This window comes from Hipposideros armiger, unplaced genomic scaffold, assembly GCF_001890085.2.
Source record: "Hipposideros armiger isolate ML-2016 unplaced genomic scaffold, ASM189008v1 scaffold_87, whole genome shotgun sequence".
NCBI lineage: Eukaryota > Metazoa > Chordata > Mammalia > Chiroptera > Hipposideridae > Hipposideros > Hipposideros armiger.
This window is the reverse complement of record NW_017731437.1, coordinates 2215212-2230826: the sequence shown is the minus strand read 5'-3', so window position 1 is coordinate 2230826 and position 15615 is coordinate 2215212. Positions and strand designations below refer to the sequence as shown.

Sequence of the window (15615 nt, the reverse complement as noted above, 5' to 3'; positions counted from 1 at the left end):
GCCTGGAAAGGCTGAGGGCTGCCTGTTGGTGTTATTTTTTTGGCTTGTTTAAACCCTGCAGCCACAGCAGGGAAGGCAAGCTCAGGATACCTGGCTGATGTGGCCCCCTTGGTAAGCCCCGCCCCCCACGCAGGTGCTCAGAGCCATCCCGCTCTGGGTGCAGACAAAAGCTCACAGGGCTGCCTCTGGAATTCCAGTCTACTTGGGGACAAGTTCTCTTGAAACACGTTAAATTGGCATGCAATTAGTCCCTGACCAATTCACAGGGATCAAGCCAAAGGATTTAAATTGTAAGAAAAACATATTACCAAGCATACACTAATAGAAACGGCTCCCAGCTCCTCCCCGTGGAAACTTTTCAAAGGCTCCTTTGCTGAATAAATTATGATTTGCTGTCCACTTTGCAATCATCCTCACAGACCCGTTTTTCTGAAGTCGCTGACACCTCTTTTCCCCGGATGGAAGCTGCACAACTCCCAGCACCACTCTACTCACTCTCATCTCTGCCTCTGGGGTCAGAAGAGGAAGAACCCCACTCCCGAGCCTTCCAGGTTTGCTTTGGAACATTTATTTCAGGAAATACACTTTCAACACTTTGTTATTTATACAAAAAGAGACGAATTTCTCAGGAGGCACATAGCAAAAGGCCACTGTGGAACAGATCCCAGTGAAACTAACAATTTTTCAAAATCTGGCTACAGAGAAGGAAAGCGAAGGCGTCCCGGGGCCGGACGCTGCGGAGCCCCCAAGAGCACGGAGGCTGGCAGGGCCACCCCACCCGGAAGGCTGCCCCATGTCCTGGCCCAACGCTGGAGGGGGACATGTCCTTCAGAATCATGGTTTTGGCAAAAACATGGCAAGTCGGCAAGTAAACTGTTTTGCTAAGGGGTCCTTCCTCTCGTAGGTGGGGAGCAAATGTGCCACGTGATGTCATGTGCACGCAGGTGCACACACCAGCACACACCTGCAGCCCCAGGTCTGTTTGGACCCAAGTTCTCACACTGTTCTTCTCATCAGCTGAAAAGGAGGACACCTGGGGTCTGCAGACGGACATGCACCTCACCTGTGCTACCTCCTGGGCCTGAGCCAGACCCCTCCCTCTCCAGGAGGAAGGAGGAAGCACCTGTGGTCCGCTGTGCTTGGCTCAGGTGGTCCCTGCTGGTGCAAGAGGCCAGCGAGGGAGCACGAGACCAGCGGGCTGTGCTGATAGGAAATCCGGCTCTGTAGCCAGCTGTGGGTGATACAACCTGACTCCTGCCCTCCATCTTTAGGGGTCTTTACAATGGGCCCTGGGGTTCAGGGACCCAGGCACATTTAGTGCAACAGAAAGTCAGGCTCAGTGCCAGCAAGGGCCAGGCCAGGAGGGCTGCGTGGGCATCTGGGGTGGCTGGCTAGGTGTCTATAAACAGAGAGACACACAAACATACACGCTTCCCCAGTCATACGGGGCAGGGTGAGGCAGGCACCAAGACCACTCAGAACACCCCAGCCACAGTCCACACGGCCCCCTTCCTCCAATGCACCTGCCATCACACCCTCACTCAGCTCCTCCAGACTCACTTGCTCAGACCTTCCCAAAAACCAGGGGGAGGGGGGTGCGGGGTGGATCTTTTCCTTTGAATCCTCAATCAAATCACAGTGAGATGGGGACAACGGGGAGATGAAGACACCCCCCCTTTCCAACCTTTCCCCATTTCCCGTTTGAGGGGACAGCTGGGGAGAGTCTGGGGGCTTGCGTGGACGGCTGAGATAAAGGCACTTTCTGTTTCCAGGGCAGGCCTGCAGGCGGGTGGGCGGGCAGCAGCCAATGGCCTCGCCCCATCTAAGCAATTGGCAACTCGTGTCTCCTGGAATTAACTTTTCTCCCCTTGATGGGGTCAAGGGGGGATTCTCTGAGTTACAGCCCACGCCATGTGGAGTGGCGAGGGCAGGAAGGGACTCCTGGTCCGCCAGACTGGCTCCGTCATCCCCTGGGCACAACCCACCATGCTCCAGGGGCTGAGAGAGTGGGGTGGCGGGACCCCGAGCAGGAGGCTGCTCCTCTGGCCCCCAGAGCTGGGCCAGGAGTCAAGGTCGGCACTGATTCAGCGGATCTGCTCCCGTCCCTCCCGGCCATGGTCCAGCCTCTCCAGGACCTCGGGACGGCCAGGGCGCCAGCCTCCACTCCAGGCCCCGCCATCAGCGGGCCACTAACGGACATACTTGGGGGAGGGGGGCACTCGTTATCTTGTTACTCGGCAGCGTGGAAAGGGGCGGAGAACGACAGATGGAGAAAATGATATAAAATAAAATGGGGCGAGTGGGTGGGCTGGGGTGACAGGAAGACGGGGGCTGGGTCCTGGCGGCGTCTACATCTCCTGGGCTGCCGGCTCCTGGTCCTCGACGCCGTTGGTCACGGCGCTGTTGCTCTCGTGCAGGCGCTTCACCCGGTAGGCTTCAAAGTGGATGGAGCTGGTGATGTCCTTGATGTTCTGCATGTGCGTCCTGGGTGGACACAGGGACATCGAGGGGCAGTCAGGGCAGGACAGGCGCGCACGGGCGGGCGGTGGACCCCGCTGGACCTGGCCCAGGAATCCCACCTCCACCCTCCCAGCTTTCAGGCCCAAGTCCGACTTGGGCATGGAGTGAGGGGCAGTCTGCACGGCAACCCCACACCCTCCCTGAAACGTGTTCTAATGTGCCCCCTTTCTCTGTGTCACGCCTGTGGCCAGTCCAGGGCTGGGGGCTGGGCGCCGACTCATTAGGGGCAGGCGTGTCCTTGCTCCCGTCTAGAAGCGCCAGGCTGGTGGCCCGGAGTATAGGCACGCAAGGGGCAGTGGGTGACCGCGGCCCGGATGGAGCACTGGTCCCCCTGCCCGTCCTGGCTCAGGCTCTCCCATGGCAAGGGGGGCAGAAGGGCCTGGAGTGGGTGTCCTTCCTCAGCCAGGCTCTCCAACACAGCCCCCCAACCTGGAGGCCCCCAGAGACGGCCCTGCCCCTCCTTTTGACTTTATCTCTAACTTCCACCCGCCAGCTGGCTGAGGCGCTGGGAGCTCCAGGTACCAGGGTGGGAGCCCCCAACCCTGTCCGTTCACCTGCCCAGGCCCAGGTAGGCCCCCCTGGAACCCTCTCCAATAGGCTGAGAAGGGGCTACTCCTTGGCTGGGCTCGAGGAAAACAAGAAGCCTCAGCCAAGTCCGTGGGTGAGGTCAAAGAATGCTGGGATGGGAATTGGGGACCCCCCCCCACAATGTCTAGCACGTGAGACCTCCTGGGGCCCCGAATCTAACGGACTCAGGCCACAGCGACCAGAACTCAGCTCTTCCCATCCAGGTGACCTCATATGGCTAAGGAAAATTTTCACTTCTTGTTTCATTTCCAAGAAGGTGTTTTAAAAGTGGGCTTGTGAGGTTCTCACATTGGGGGGCAGGCAGATGGGCAGGACATGCCGGCTGCTGCCAAGGATTCCGCCCACTCACCCACCACCCACACTCCTGATTTAGGTTCCGCTGGGGGGGGGGGGGAGAGGCTATGCTGTCAGCCCCACCCCAACACCCGCCCATCTCTCACCTGATGAGGAGGTCCCGCAGGTAAGCAAACTCACAGTGTGTGGTGTTCTCAACTGAGGAAAGAGACAGAAGGGGCTTTAGTGTCACCTGAAGCCCCTCCCCTGTAGTTCTGTTGCCAAGAGGAGCCCCAGGTAGGTGGGCCGGGGAGACCGGGGAGTCACTGCTCCCAGGTGAGCAGTGGGCACCTCGAGGGCACCCAGCACGGTGGCTACTCTGGTGACAGAACTGGCTCAGTTCCGGTTCTCCACAAGGTTCTGAGAACGTTCTGGATGAGTGGCGAGATGGCACAGTCACTCAGGCAAGACAGCAGCAGGGGAGAGAGCTGCGGTAAGGAAGGCGGGGGTGGTGGGGCCCGCTGTTCCACCTGGGGGACCAGGGAGGTCTCCTGGGAAGAGGAGGATGCCCCAAGGGGAGACCTGAAGACGGGAGGGGGTCAGGAGTGGAACGAGGCAGGGATTGGAGGCGGGGGTTGAAAGAGAACCTGTGCCCCAACGTGCTCAGGGCACACACAGGGACCACAGACTGTGAGTTACTGTTTACATCAAGTTCAAGAACCAGCAAAACTGAAACCTGCATTGCCTGGGGGCAGCTGCACAGCACAGCCCAAAGCAACGATGGGCAGGGGTGACAGGACAGTTCTGGGGGCGCGGGAAGACCGAGCAGGGAGGGGGTCCAGCACCCATAGGCACCCCAGAACATGGGGCTGAGCTGGAGGCAGTCTCAGGGTTCATTTGATTGCTGTGCTCACAACTTACAAGTCAACAACACCGCCGTGCGTGTTTGTCTAGTTATTACGTAACGGCGGGCCACCGCGTGGTCTGGCGAGTGACATCGCCTGGCCGGAGGGCGGGAGGCAGGCAGAGAAGTCGAGTGACAAGGCAGCAGGTGCCACGCTGCACCGTAATTCGACCTGTCTGCCCAGGTTCCGCAGCCCTGAGGCTGGAGCAGGGCCGAACCCCACATGCCTGGCTCCACAGCCCAGGCTGCCCCCTCTCGGAGCAGCTCGGCCCTTCTGCTGGCGGGCAGGGCGGGGGCTGGGAGAAGCCCACGAGCCTCCGCCACGCCGCGCCGCGCCCTCGGCACTCCCGATTTCATTCCAGGTGCCTCTCGCCTGGGGCGCTGCCCACCTCTCACCCCCCCCACCCCCAGGGCGGTGCCCACTCTAGCACCTTCTGCCTCGGACTCGCACGCGTTTTGCCCAGTTAGGAGAAGCCGTGGGCGCAGAGCTCAGAAGGTGAGCGCGCCTCCTGCGTCCTCACCCGGAACGCTGCCCACCTCACGGGGAACCGGAGGATTACATGAGTCAGCCGTGCGCATCGCCACGCCCACCGTTCCCAGACGAGGCAAAAGCACCTAACAGGGGCGAGCACAGCCCCGGCCGTTCTGAGATGGGGAGGCGTCTCCTCCAGGGGCCTCAAAAAGGCTGCTGCTGGCGTGTGGGCACTGCCACCTCACCCCTGTCCTTACAGCTCCACGGCGCTGCTTCGTTTGGGGGCGCCACAACAGCGCGCAGGGGTGACTTAATATAGAAGCAAGAAACGGAACACCAGCTTCGCGCGTTCCCCAACTCCCATTACCCGCGGCCTGCAGGGCGGGAGGCGGCCGCCAGGGGGCAGCAGAGGTGTGTCCATCACCGGGCTCCCGCCCTCCACGGCCCTTCTCAGGTCCGCCCCTTTGCTTACCCCAAACTTCTCCCTCCAAAACATGCCGCCATAAAAAGCTTCCTAAACGGGAAGGTTTCAGGAAGACACTAGGGACCAAGGCGGGAGCCCAGGGTTAAAGCCTGATTTACGCGGCCCAGGTGGGGCACGGAGGTGAGGGGGCGGGGCCAGGGACACCTCCCCGGACCGGGGTGTGTGGGGGGGTGGCGCAGAGGGCGACACAGCCTGCAGGGCGGACACGGAAAACACCCCGACAGGGGCTAATTTAGAAAAACACTCACTCTGCACCCAACCACCAGCACCCACGCGGACACCTGAGACAGCTGGCGTTCCCTCCACCCTCCTCCAGGTTTGAATTCAGTGCAGGGTGGGCCCATGGATTCTAGAGCCTGGGCAGGTTTTCTGCCTCTGCAGTCGGGGCACAGACCCAGCCACAGGGAGCTCCGAGACCTGAACGATAATCCACATAAAATGAGCTGGTCTGGGGTGTGCCCAAACGCCTGGCAGTTTTCATTATCGGCAGTTTCTTATAGCATTCTGCCCCAAAAGCCCCCAGGGTCTTTGGACATTCTCTCATCTTACTGCAATCTTGGGGCACAGCACCCACTTCATGGACGGTGAAAACTGAGGCCCTGGGGGGATTAAGGCACTCGCTCAATTTCACCAAGCCCCGGGGGTACGGGCTGCAGCTGGACTCAAATGTATTTATTCTGCTTCCTTCTCTCCTGGGCCTTTCAGCCAAGTGAACAGGGAATAAAGTGGCCCATTTTAACCTGTTGTTTTCCCCTCTGTTCTAAAGAGGGAGGAAGGAACCGAGGGGGGAAGAGGAATGAAGTGCCCAGGTCCATCCCACTTAGGGTGCTACCTGCAGTGGGTAGAACTGTGACCCTAAAACCATGTCCAACCCCCAACACTTGGTACTTGTGAATGGGGCCGTATTCGGAAAAAGAGTTTTTGAAGGTGTAATTAAGGTAAATCGTTCCGGATTTAGGGTGTGCCCTAAAGCTAATGACAAATGTCCTTATAAGAGGAAAAGACACAGAAAGAAGGCCAAGGGCAAAGCAGAGTGGGGGGATGCGTCTACGAGCCCAGGACACCAAGCACTGCTGGCAGCCACCAAGCCAGGAGGTAGGCCTAGGACAGACCCTCCGCCGGCCTCCGGAAGGAAGTGACCCTGCCCACGCTCTGATTTTGGACTTCCTGCCTCCAGAACTACAAGAGAATAAATTTCTGTTTTAAGCCACCCAGACTGTGCTAACTTGTTAAGGCAGCCTCAGGACACTGAGATGTGGGGGTCCTGGGAATTTCTGCAGGGGGAGGGACATGTGGTTCTCAAGCTGGACAGAGCTACTGCTTAGCCCTTTCCTCGGCCCAGAGGTGGGGCCATCTGCCCAGGGTCACACAGCATGCCTGTGAAAGGCCAGCACCCGGACCCAGAACTTGGCAGAGCCGGTCGTGGCTCCTTTCTCCCTGGGTATCTCCACCTGTGAGAGATCCAGGTGGAGGCACAGTGTCATCAGCTAATGGCTGTGGGCCCTGGACGGTTCCCCAACGCGACCCTGCCGGCTGGGTGGGGCAGCGCAAGCAAGGAGGTCCAAGGGCGCCCAGCTCAGGCCCTGGTGCCCAGCTCTCGATCAGCAGCGGCGGCTTTATCCTGCTGCTCTGCCCACGGCCCCGCATGCCGGCTCCGTCATTACCTTCGATGGTGCCCCATTTGGTTTTCCTTCCGAGGATCCGCTTCCCGTTCACTTGGTACTCATGGTCACTGCCCACCACGGCGAACGGGATCATCTCCTGGGGGAGGGGCAGGCGGCGTGGGTCACACATGCGTGGAACGGCCAGGCTGCTCCCTGGGCCCCTGGGCCTGAGAGAGCCACTGTGGACACTCGGGCTCCCACCGCGCCCAGCCCAGAACGTGTGTTCTCGTGGCCCCAGGCCATCCCACTCGCTTCCCTTAGACCCCCAGCAGGAACGGAGGGGCCCCCAGGAAGAGTGTCCCGGCGGATGTACTCACTCGGAACTTCTCGTTCACCAGCCGGTCCTCTGCGTCCTCATCAAACTCCTTTTGTGGGTACACGTCGATGCCGTTGGACAGCAGATCTGCGGTGATCTGGGGGTGAGGGCGGGAGATGTGGGGACCATCCGCGCGGCACGCTGGAATGGCCCAACGGCATCTCCCCTCACCGTGACCTCCACAATGTCAGTGGCCCCAGGCTCGGGGTCAAGGGTGGGCTCTGAGGGGCTGGTGGCCTGGATCCTCTCCAGCTCTTGTGCTCCTGAGTGGAGGGGTGCTGCAGACCTGTCTGCCAGGAGACCTGCAGCTGCCTGAGGGACTCGGGCCACTGTCCCAGGTGCCTCCATCTTTCCTCTCCAGCTCATCACACCCCATGAGAGTGAACTCAGCATTGCCGAGTCTTCCCCTCCTGAGCTCTACTTAGAAACCCTCTCACTGTGGCCCCAAATGCCCGCAAAGGCGCACCTGCTCACGTTAAACTGTCACCACCCTTCGCAGCGACAGCTGCCCAACATGGATGTTTGATTCATAACGTCCCCATGAACAGCAGTCATGTCTTCCCTGAGCACAGACCCACGCCCGTGTGTAGCATTGGGGGCTTTCTGCTCTCTCTTCCCTCGGGCAGACACACAATGTAAGGAGACTGTCCTCCCCTCAGCACGCTGCGCAGCCCCAGGCACCGGGCCCTGGGGCGGAGGCTTTGGGCATGAGGTTGGGGGGCCTCCTAGCTCACACCTACTGGGGCAGAGGCTCTGCTAGGGCCCAGCACCTCAGGTTTTCAAGTTCCCAGGTGGTTCTGACCTGTGGCCTTATAGGAAGAAGGGGTCCAAGGTCGCCCCCTTGCTCAGTCACCCCTCCCCACACAGCCATCAGTGGGACCGTGGTAGAGAAGGAGGCAGCAGCCACCTGTCCCCTCTGCAGAGATCACCCCTTTCTGACTTTCTAATAAAAACCTGGCGTGTTGTGTCCGAGGGCCCCTCACTGGTCCCTGAGGTGGGGGTGGGGGGACAGGCGTCGGTGGAGCCCTACCCGCTGTTTGAAGTAGACCCTCTCCTCCAGGGTCAGCGTGTCGGCCTTGGCGATGACCGGAACGATGTTGACCACCTTGCTTAGGCGCTTCATGAACTCGATGTCCAGGGGCCTGAGGCTGGAGTGGAACAACATGGATGAGAGTGCGGCTGGGGAGACAGGGTGAGGGAGGGTCGCCCGCCCCTGGCCCGGATGGAGCTGAGGGTGGACCCAACACACAGGCCCCAGGCTCTGCAGCAGCCCAGCAGCCTGGCCTCAGCTCTCCACACAGGCTAAGGTGGGTGTGTGTGGGGGGGTGGGGGCAACGGATGGTTCGCAGTGTGGATGACAGGCTGAGACCGCCCGCAAGCGTCGGCGGCTGGCCACGCACCCCCCCAGCCCATCTGCGCCCAGCCCCAGGGCGCGGCCTTGCGCTGGCACGTACGAGTGGCCGGTGGCCGGGATGAAGTACAGGCAGCAGTGGACACGTGTGTCGGGGATGCGCTTCTTCCGGTTGATGTTGACCTCCTCCTGCAGGTACTTCTCGTACTGGTCGTTGATGAACTTCATGATGGGCTGCCAGCTGCGCAGAGAGGCCGGTTAGCCTGCACGAGGGATGCCCTCCCGGCCAAGCTCAGGGGCAGCTCCGAGGTAATTCCCAAATTCCAGCCCGACACCCCATCTTGCAGGGCACGTGTTGGGGTGTGTGACTGTTTGAGCTGGCATCGTGGCCTTATCTTAGGCCTCTGACCTCGGGCAGGTGGGGGAAGGTTAAGGTTCTTAGGGTTGCACTGCCGTGGTCCAGAATTTGGGACCCCCTCTGGGTTTAGCAGCAGATCAGGCTAGGAGACAAGCCCCAGCAACTCCAGGGGCCATGGAACCCTCCCAGCTCTGGCTCTGGGTGGAGCCCAGCAGCCGGGCACCCTGCTAGTACTCTCCCGCCTGGAGGAGTGGCCCCCATGCCCACCCGGAGGACCCCTAGAGCCCCTCACCAGTTCTCATTGTTGATGTGGTCCCCGAAGCCCGGCGTGTCGATGACCGTCAGCTTCATACGCACACCTTTCTCCTCGATATCTGCACAGATCACAGCACCTATTGAGCTCAGGGGGAGGCCTGACACACCAGCGAGGGCCCCACCTGGTACAAGGAGCCCACAGGCTGCCTGCCAACCCTGCCCCAGCAAGACCCACTTGAGGCACCCAGGGTGACCAGTGATGACAGCCCAGGTTACACCAGGGAGGTGAGGACCTCCAGCAGCAGAAGTCCAGCCAGGGTTGGTAACACTTATCATGGGTGGACCCCACCTGTGATTTCTGGTGGAAAAAGCTGTCTCCAGGGTCTTGGTTTGACTGGACCCTCAGGGGTCCAGGAGAGCACCCCTGGCCTAGACTTAGCATGCCCAGAGGTGTCAGTCACCATGAGTCCCGGCCAGCGCTCACCGTGTGTGATGGACTTGATCTCAATGGTCTTGGGAATGCGCTCCTCCGAGGTCGGCTGCTGCACTGACTTCCGGCTGATTTTGGATTTGAAGAGGGTGTTGATCAAGGTGGACTTCCCCAGGCCACTCTGCCCTGGGGAGAGAATGGGCTGTTGGCGGGGGGTTGGCAGGGCTCCAGTCAGGGGGTTCATGGGCCTGCAACTCAGTGACGCCTGGGATCACCCCCACCCAGCACCACTCCATGGGGGACTCTGGGTCAGGGGGAGCTGGGCAGCGGTCGAGCTCCCAGCACATTGTAGCAGAGAAGGGTCTGGACCCCACGCCTCCTAACCACAGGGGTTGTCAAACTGCCCAGTGCAGGTCCTAGGGTTCCCGAGAGGAGCTGAGACGCAGAGCAGGGTGGGGGAAGTAAAGTGGGGGGCTGGCTCCTCCAGTGCAACTCCACTCTTAGCTGTTGGACATACCAAGATCCATGTGAGCGTCGAAGGAAAACCTCTGCCCAGACCTCCACCCCAGACCCTGGAGGGAGGGTCTATATCCCCCACGGAGTGAGGTCTTCAAACCAGCCATGGTCTAACCACAGCCAAACTGCCCACGCTGTAGGGTTCTGGTCCAAGGACCCAGGGGCCGGGCTCCCAACCTTTGGGGGTCACCTAGGCGGAAGTGCTGGCACACTCAGCATATGCAGCCTGTAGCTGCATGACCGCCAAGTGGAAGGTCACTGGGTCAGTTCTTCCTGGTGCAGGAGGCCTGATCAGAGCCTCCAGATGGTGAGCAGCTGGTGCCCTGCTGCCAGGGGCAGGGACAGCCACTGGCTGGTGCCCACCATCAACAGGCCCCACAACTGAGGGGCTGCCTGGCCAGTGAATGCGCCCAGGGTAGCAGGCCATGCCCCTGCGTGGCTCCCAGGCACCCTGTGAGCTCAAGCACTCCTAGCCTTGCTGTGTGTCCAAACCTCGCCTCACCCCAAGTCCTGTCCTACAGCAGGAGGGCAGAGGGGCACAACAGGGGAGGGGACCTGGACCCGGCTGTGACCGGGAGGTCCCTCCTGCTCCGAATCGTCATGAATGTAGGCTGTGCCTCTCAGCTGCTAACCAGTAGGTCCCACTCACTATGTGCCAGGCACCGTCCTAGTGCGGGAGCTTCACCTCACAACCAGGTGCCCTCCTGACCCCACTTGACAGATGGGGAGGCTGAGGCACCGAGCCCAGAATGAGGATCAGAGCCCAGCAGCCCGGCTCCGGGGCCCCAGCCATGACCTTCCACCTTGGGCTCAACAGTGGGAACGGCTCTGGACACTTATGAGGTATCTACCATGTGCCAGGCACACCTCGGCACTGCGCACACACACGACGGCAGACTCGGAGCCCCTTCCCTGCGCTGAGCTGCCTTAGGCCACGCTAACCTACATACTTCTAAAAATTAAGTTAGACTGATTTTCCAACTTTGATAACCTTTCAAGGAAAAGCATGGGCTGCCAGGAGGCTGGAGGCTGGCCTCAGGAATCCTGGGTCCCTGTGTAACAGCCAGGGGCTGCCCCCCACCCCGTCTGGTGTCCGACCAAGCTCAGGCCAGAAGCTGTGTCAAATATTCCAGCCATAGCCCCTGACATCTAGATGCCTCTAGGATATTTTAAAGTTTTATCCCATTATTACTATTAGTTTTGCACCATCACCATCATCACATCACTACTGCTTCTGCAACTTCTCAAGCACTGTGACCACGCCAGGGGCAGAACACGTCATCTCATTTGACCCGCGGGCCCTCTGGGGTTTGGATTATCCCACTTGATGGATGAGGAAACCGAGGCCGGAAGCAGAAGCCCCGGGAAAGTCAGCAGGCAGCTCAGAGGGGGCAAAGCTGGGCTTCTGCCCTGGGCCTGTGGACCCCCGCCCCCCCCGACGCCCTTCCACCCCAGTGGCATCTCTGTGGTGGGGGCACTGCGGTGGGAGGGAGAGGAGGAACCGGGCTCCGTTCTCTCCGCCCTTGTTAACTGCGACCTCGGCACACCCTCTCTGGGTCGCGCTTCTACCTGCAAAGCGGGGCGCCCCCATCACAGGGTTACTGTGAGGACTGAGGGGTTTCTGGGACAAGAGACTGTTCCCCCAACCCTGTCTGGGCCAGGCTGATCAATGGGCTCCCCCGGTGGCCATCCAGCGCTCCTGGGGCTGCCACAGAGCCTCCAGCCCGGCCTGTTAGGCCTGGGGGCCAGCCCCACGCAGGGCTAGAAGGCCAGGTCTCGAGCGATGGCGGGGGAGATATTTCAGGAGAAGCTAAAAGCAGAGGGTGGAGGCCACTGGTCAGAGAGCTATGGTTTTCTGAGCACCTGCCCCTCGGTGCTGCCCCTGCCGAGCTTTCAGGGGTCCTGAAGGAAGGGGCAGCGGCCCCTCTGAGGAGCTGGGACCCTCCTGGCAGGCACACGGATGCATACACGGTGCCACTCACAACCCATCCTGCAGGCCGGGTCTGTCACTGCCGTGTTACAGGAGAGAAGGCTGAGCCCAGGCCTTGAGCGACCGGCCCACAGGGCCATTCCCAGTGTGGGCAGAGCGGGCTGTCTGGGGGCGGGACTCACCGACCACCATGATGTTGAACTCAAAGCCCTGCTTCATGGCCTTCCTTCGCATCTGCTCCAGGATGGAGTCGATCCCCACGTAGCCCAAGTCCGCGGGGGCCTTCTCGTTCCGCGGTGCGGGCGCCTGCTTGAGCCCGGCATCTCTGGGGGTGTCGGCCATGTCGCCAACGCAGCTGGGAGCTGCCTCAGTGGCTGCGGAAAGAGCAGAGGCATAAGGGGTGGTGGGGGTCATACGCAGGCATCCGCCAAGCACCCCCGTCCTCAGGGGGCTCTGGCCACCAGCCCCATTTCTTGGATGGGGAAACTGAGGCTCAGTTGCCCAACAGATCCCTGAAGAACACCCCGAGCTGAAGCCCCTTGCCACGGTGCCGTGTAAAAGGCTAAACTGGCCGGCAGCCACTCGGCCTGGCCCGCAGAGCCCGCCCCCGACTCTCAGGCCTGTCTCCGTTTCTCCTTCTGAATCTCCTTCCCCACCCGCCTGCCCTCCCTGGACCCCGGGGCACGGCTGAGCCCTGCACCTCCCTCTCCTTGTCTTCCGAGCGTCGCTCTGGAGAACTGCCCAGAGGAGGGTGGTGCCTGGGGTATCCAGGTGGGCCCTCTCCATCCTCACCTGCCTCAACACCTGCTGCACCCCGAAGGCTTCAGGGCCCCTCAGGGTCAAACGGCCTGGGCCAGGACAGAGGAGGGGACAGCCTTGTGAAGAACAGAGGGACCAGCACTTACTCCATCCTGCTACGCCTGGGGGAGGTGTGCTTAATCCCAGGTGCCCGCTGATAGCCCTGGGCAGGTGGGAGTGCCCGGCAGGCTCTTTGGAGGCTGGAGTACCTGGGTGCAGATTCTCTGAATAACTCAAGGTTCTGTGGCCTGCAGGTCAGAACCTGCCTCCTTTCTACAGTCCCTCCCCTGGCGGCCCTGGAGCCCACATGCCCAGGTCAGAGGCTTGGGGGTGGGGGAGTGGGGGGCACATGCCCACTGGGGCCCTGGGGTGCGCCCGTACAGCGGGCTGGGCTGGGCGGGTCAGGCGCTCAGACAGTGCAGGCTCTCCTCCCCGTCTGGCTGGAGCACACCAGCGGCCGCAGAGCGCCCCCAGACACACCACACCACACGACTCCTCAGCCAGCCTCCCAGCGGCCCCTGTGGGCCAGACTCTGCTGCACCTTCCCGTGCCCCAGGGGGTCCAGGCTCCTCCCAGCCCCCCCGCCCGCTCAATCCTACCTCCCAGGAGGGTCACGGGTCTCTCCTGCTACCTGGGGCTCACAGGGTGACCACACAGTGTGTCCTGACACCTCCCCGGCCCCTCGGGCCCTCCCGTCAACCCTCATGGAGGGGCTGGCTGGTTCTCTGGATATCAGCCCCAGCACCCCAATGTCGGCGTGAGCAAGTAGCTCCCAAACACGCCCTCCCAACCGCCCACACCTGCCCCAGCCCCAGGAAGCCCAGGACACAGGTTGCCAAGTCAAAGGTCACTGCTGAGTTTTCGGTAAACTGCATTTCCACTTCCTGGGGGAATAACCGGCTCTACCCCCACCCGCCCGCCCCAGTGGGCCCAGCAGCTCCCAAGCCCGCCATCCTGTTTTCCAGGGGCACCAGGCGAGCTGAGATCAGCCAGGTCCCTCCCCAACGTACCCAGGCCTGCGCAGGGCTGGAGTGAAAGGGGAAGATGACCAGAGCGACTGGCTGACAAATTCAAGAAATCAGGGTGTGGGTGGTTTATCCTCACGAGTCAGTCACTCACACTTCCCTGTTTCCCAAGAATTCTGACCAGACAGAGTTGAGCAAATGAGAAAATAATAAAATGCATAAAAATGCCAGGGAGTGCCAAGGGGTCCACGTGTCCTTCCTGAGAGTAACAGGCAGATGCGATGGGCTGCGGTCCCAGGAGGACCAAGCCGCCATCTAAGACCCAGGAGGACGAGGACCGCCATTCCCGGCTGCCTCCCTGCACCACCGGCTCCCTCTTCAGAAACCCTCTCCTTGGGCCCCCAACATCTTTAAATAAACAGAGACAAGAGCTGCATCTGGGCACACATGCGGCTTCGGGGCTGCTTCCTGGAGACAGACACGGTCCGGGCCTGACAGGCAGCAGTTCAACCCTGCCCCACGTGACTGAAAATTGCTTCCATCTGTCTGTGGGTCTGGGCGCCATTCTCCACCCCACCCCCGCAGCTCCCTCCCCCTTCCCCCCTCCCCCACCGTACCCCGGTGGTGGGGGAGGGGGACGACGACGACGATGACATGGACTGACCGACAGGACGGGACCCTGAAGCCCCCTCACTTCCCCTGCATGGGCCCTGGGAGCAGCCGCTCCCGCTGGCCCCCCCCACCCCCTCCTCAGCCACCAACATCCACTATAGAAACCCGAACCAAAGCAAACATCCTGCCCACCAGGGCCCTGCTTGAGAAATAATAATAAAAACACCAAGCCCGCCCTCCCGCTGCCTTAAGCACAGGTGAAGGCCCCATCCTGCCTGCCCCCCCTCCTCCTCTGGGAGGCCCCTGGTAGGCCACCTCCATTCTGCCTACCCCAATCGCCAGGGTGGCTGCAGGCACGGTGATACAAGAGCTTTGGGGTCTGCCTTCAGGAACCCCACATGGAAAAGCAGAGGCCCCGCAGGCAAATTCGTCCAGATACACTTTCAGTGAACCCTTCTTTCCACAGAAAGTCACCAGCGCCTGGCTGCAGGACCCCGGGTTCTCCAGCAATAAGGGACATCTACTCAGCACCATCCAATGATGGGAAAACTCTGCGCCTACACTGTGCAATACGGCAACCACACGTAACATAAAATGTTACCACCCTAACCGTTTTGAGGTGTACAGTTTGGTGGCATGAAGTACATTCACGTTGTTGCGCTACACGTCTCCAGAACTCTTCATGTTGCAAAACTGAAACTGTCCCCATTAAACAATGCTCCACGCCCCTCCCCCAGCCCCTGGCAGCCACCATCCTGCTTCCTGTCTGTATGAATTTGACCATCTAGGTGCCTCACAGAAGAATCCTACAGTATCTGTCTTATTTCACATAGCATAATGTCCCCAAGGTTTGTCCATGCTGGAGGTGTCCACGTCCTTCTTCACTGAGGCTGACTAACACTGCACTGATGCACAGCGCATACTTGGTCTGTCCCTTGACCCGTCGACGGACTTCTGGGTCACCCCAGTGTCTTGGCTCTTGTGAATGATGCTGCGTGAACATGGGTGTGCAGGTATCTCCTTGAGACCCAGCAACTCCACTGAGTAGTATGTGTCATTTTTTTGAGGACCCACCAACCGTTTTCACATGTGACTTTTTTTTTTTTTTTTTAGCTGAGCCATCCTGCTACCTGTTGGCAGCTCAGCGGCTGCTCAGCTCGGGCTGGACTCGAACCGCTG

At 60.6% G+C, this 15615-nt stretch overlaps 1 protein-coding gene across 8 annotated transcripts in view; it reads right to left on the bottom strand.

Annotated features, from left to right (window-relative positions):
• Nucleotides 1–552: 552 nt before the first annotated feature.
• SEPTIN9 (septin 9) overlaps nucleotides 553–15615 on the bottom strand; it is a 188845-nt gene continuing 173782 nt past the window's right edge. For 7 of the 8 annotated variants that reach the window (XM_019644337.1, XM_019644338.1, XM_019644339.1 and 4 more), the window contains 9 exons: nucleotides 12244–12435; nucleotides 9670–9801; nucleotides 9223–9304; nucleotides 8676–8813; nucleotides 8252–8369; nucleotides 7223–7318; nucleotides 6906–7002; nucleotides 3549–3600; nucleotides 553–2484 (listed from right to left, as the gene is read on the bottom strand). In XM_019644337.1, coding sequence (XP_019499882.1) covers nucleotides 2349–2484; nucleotides 3549–3600; nucleotides 6906–7002; nucleotides 7223–7318; nucleotides 8252–8369; nucleotides 8676–8813; nucleotides 9223–9304; nucleotides 9670–9801; nucleotides 12244–12435 — 1043 coding nt within the window. In that variant the 3' untranslated portion in view covers nucleotides 553–2348. Of the gene's footprint in view, nucleotides 2485–3548; nucleotides 3601–6905; nucleotides 7003–7222; nucleotides 7319–8251; nucleotides 8370–8675; nucleotides 8814–9222; nucleotides 9305–9669; nucleotides 9802–12243; nucleotides 12436–13458; nucleotides 13617–15615 lie in introns of those variants that run through there. The other variant, XM_019644343.1, reaches the window with a different exon arrangement.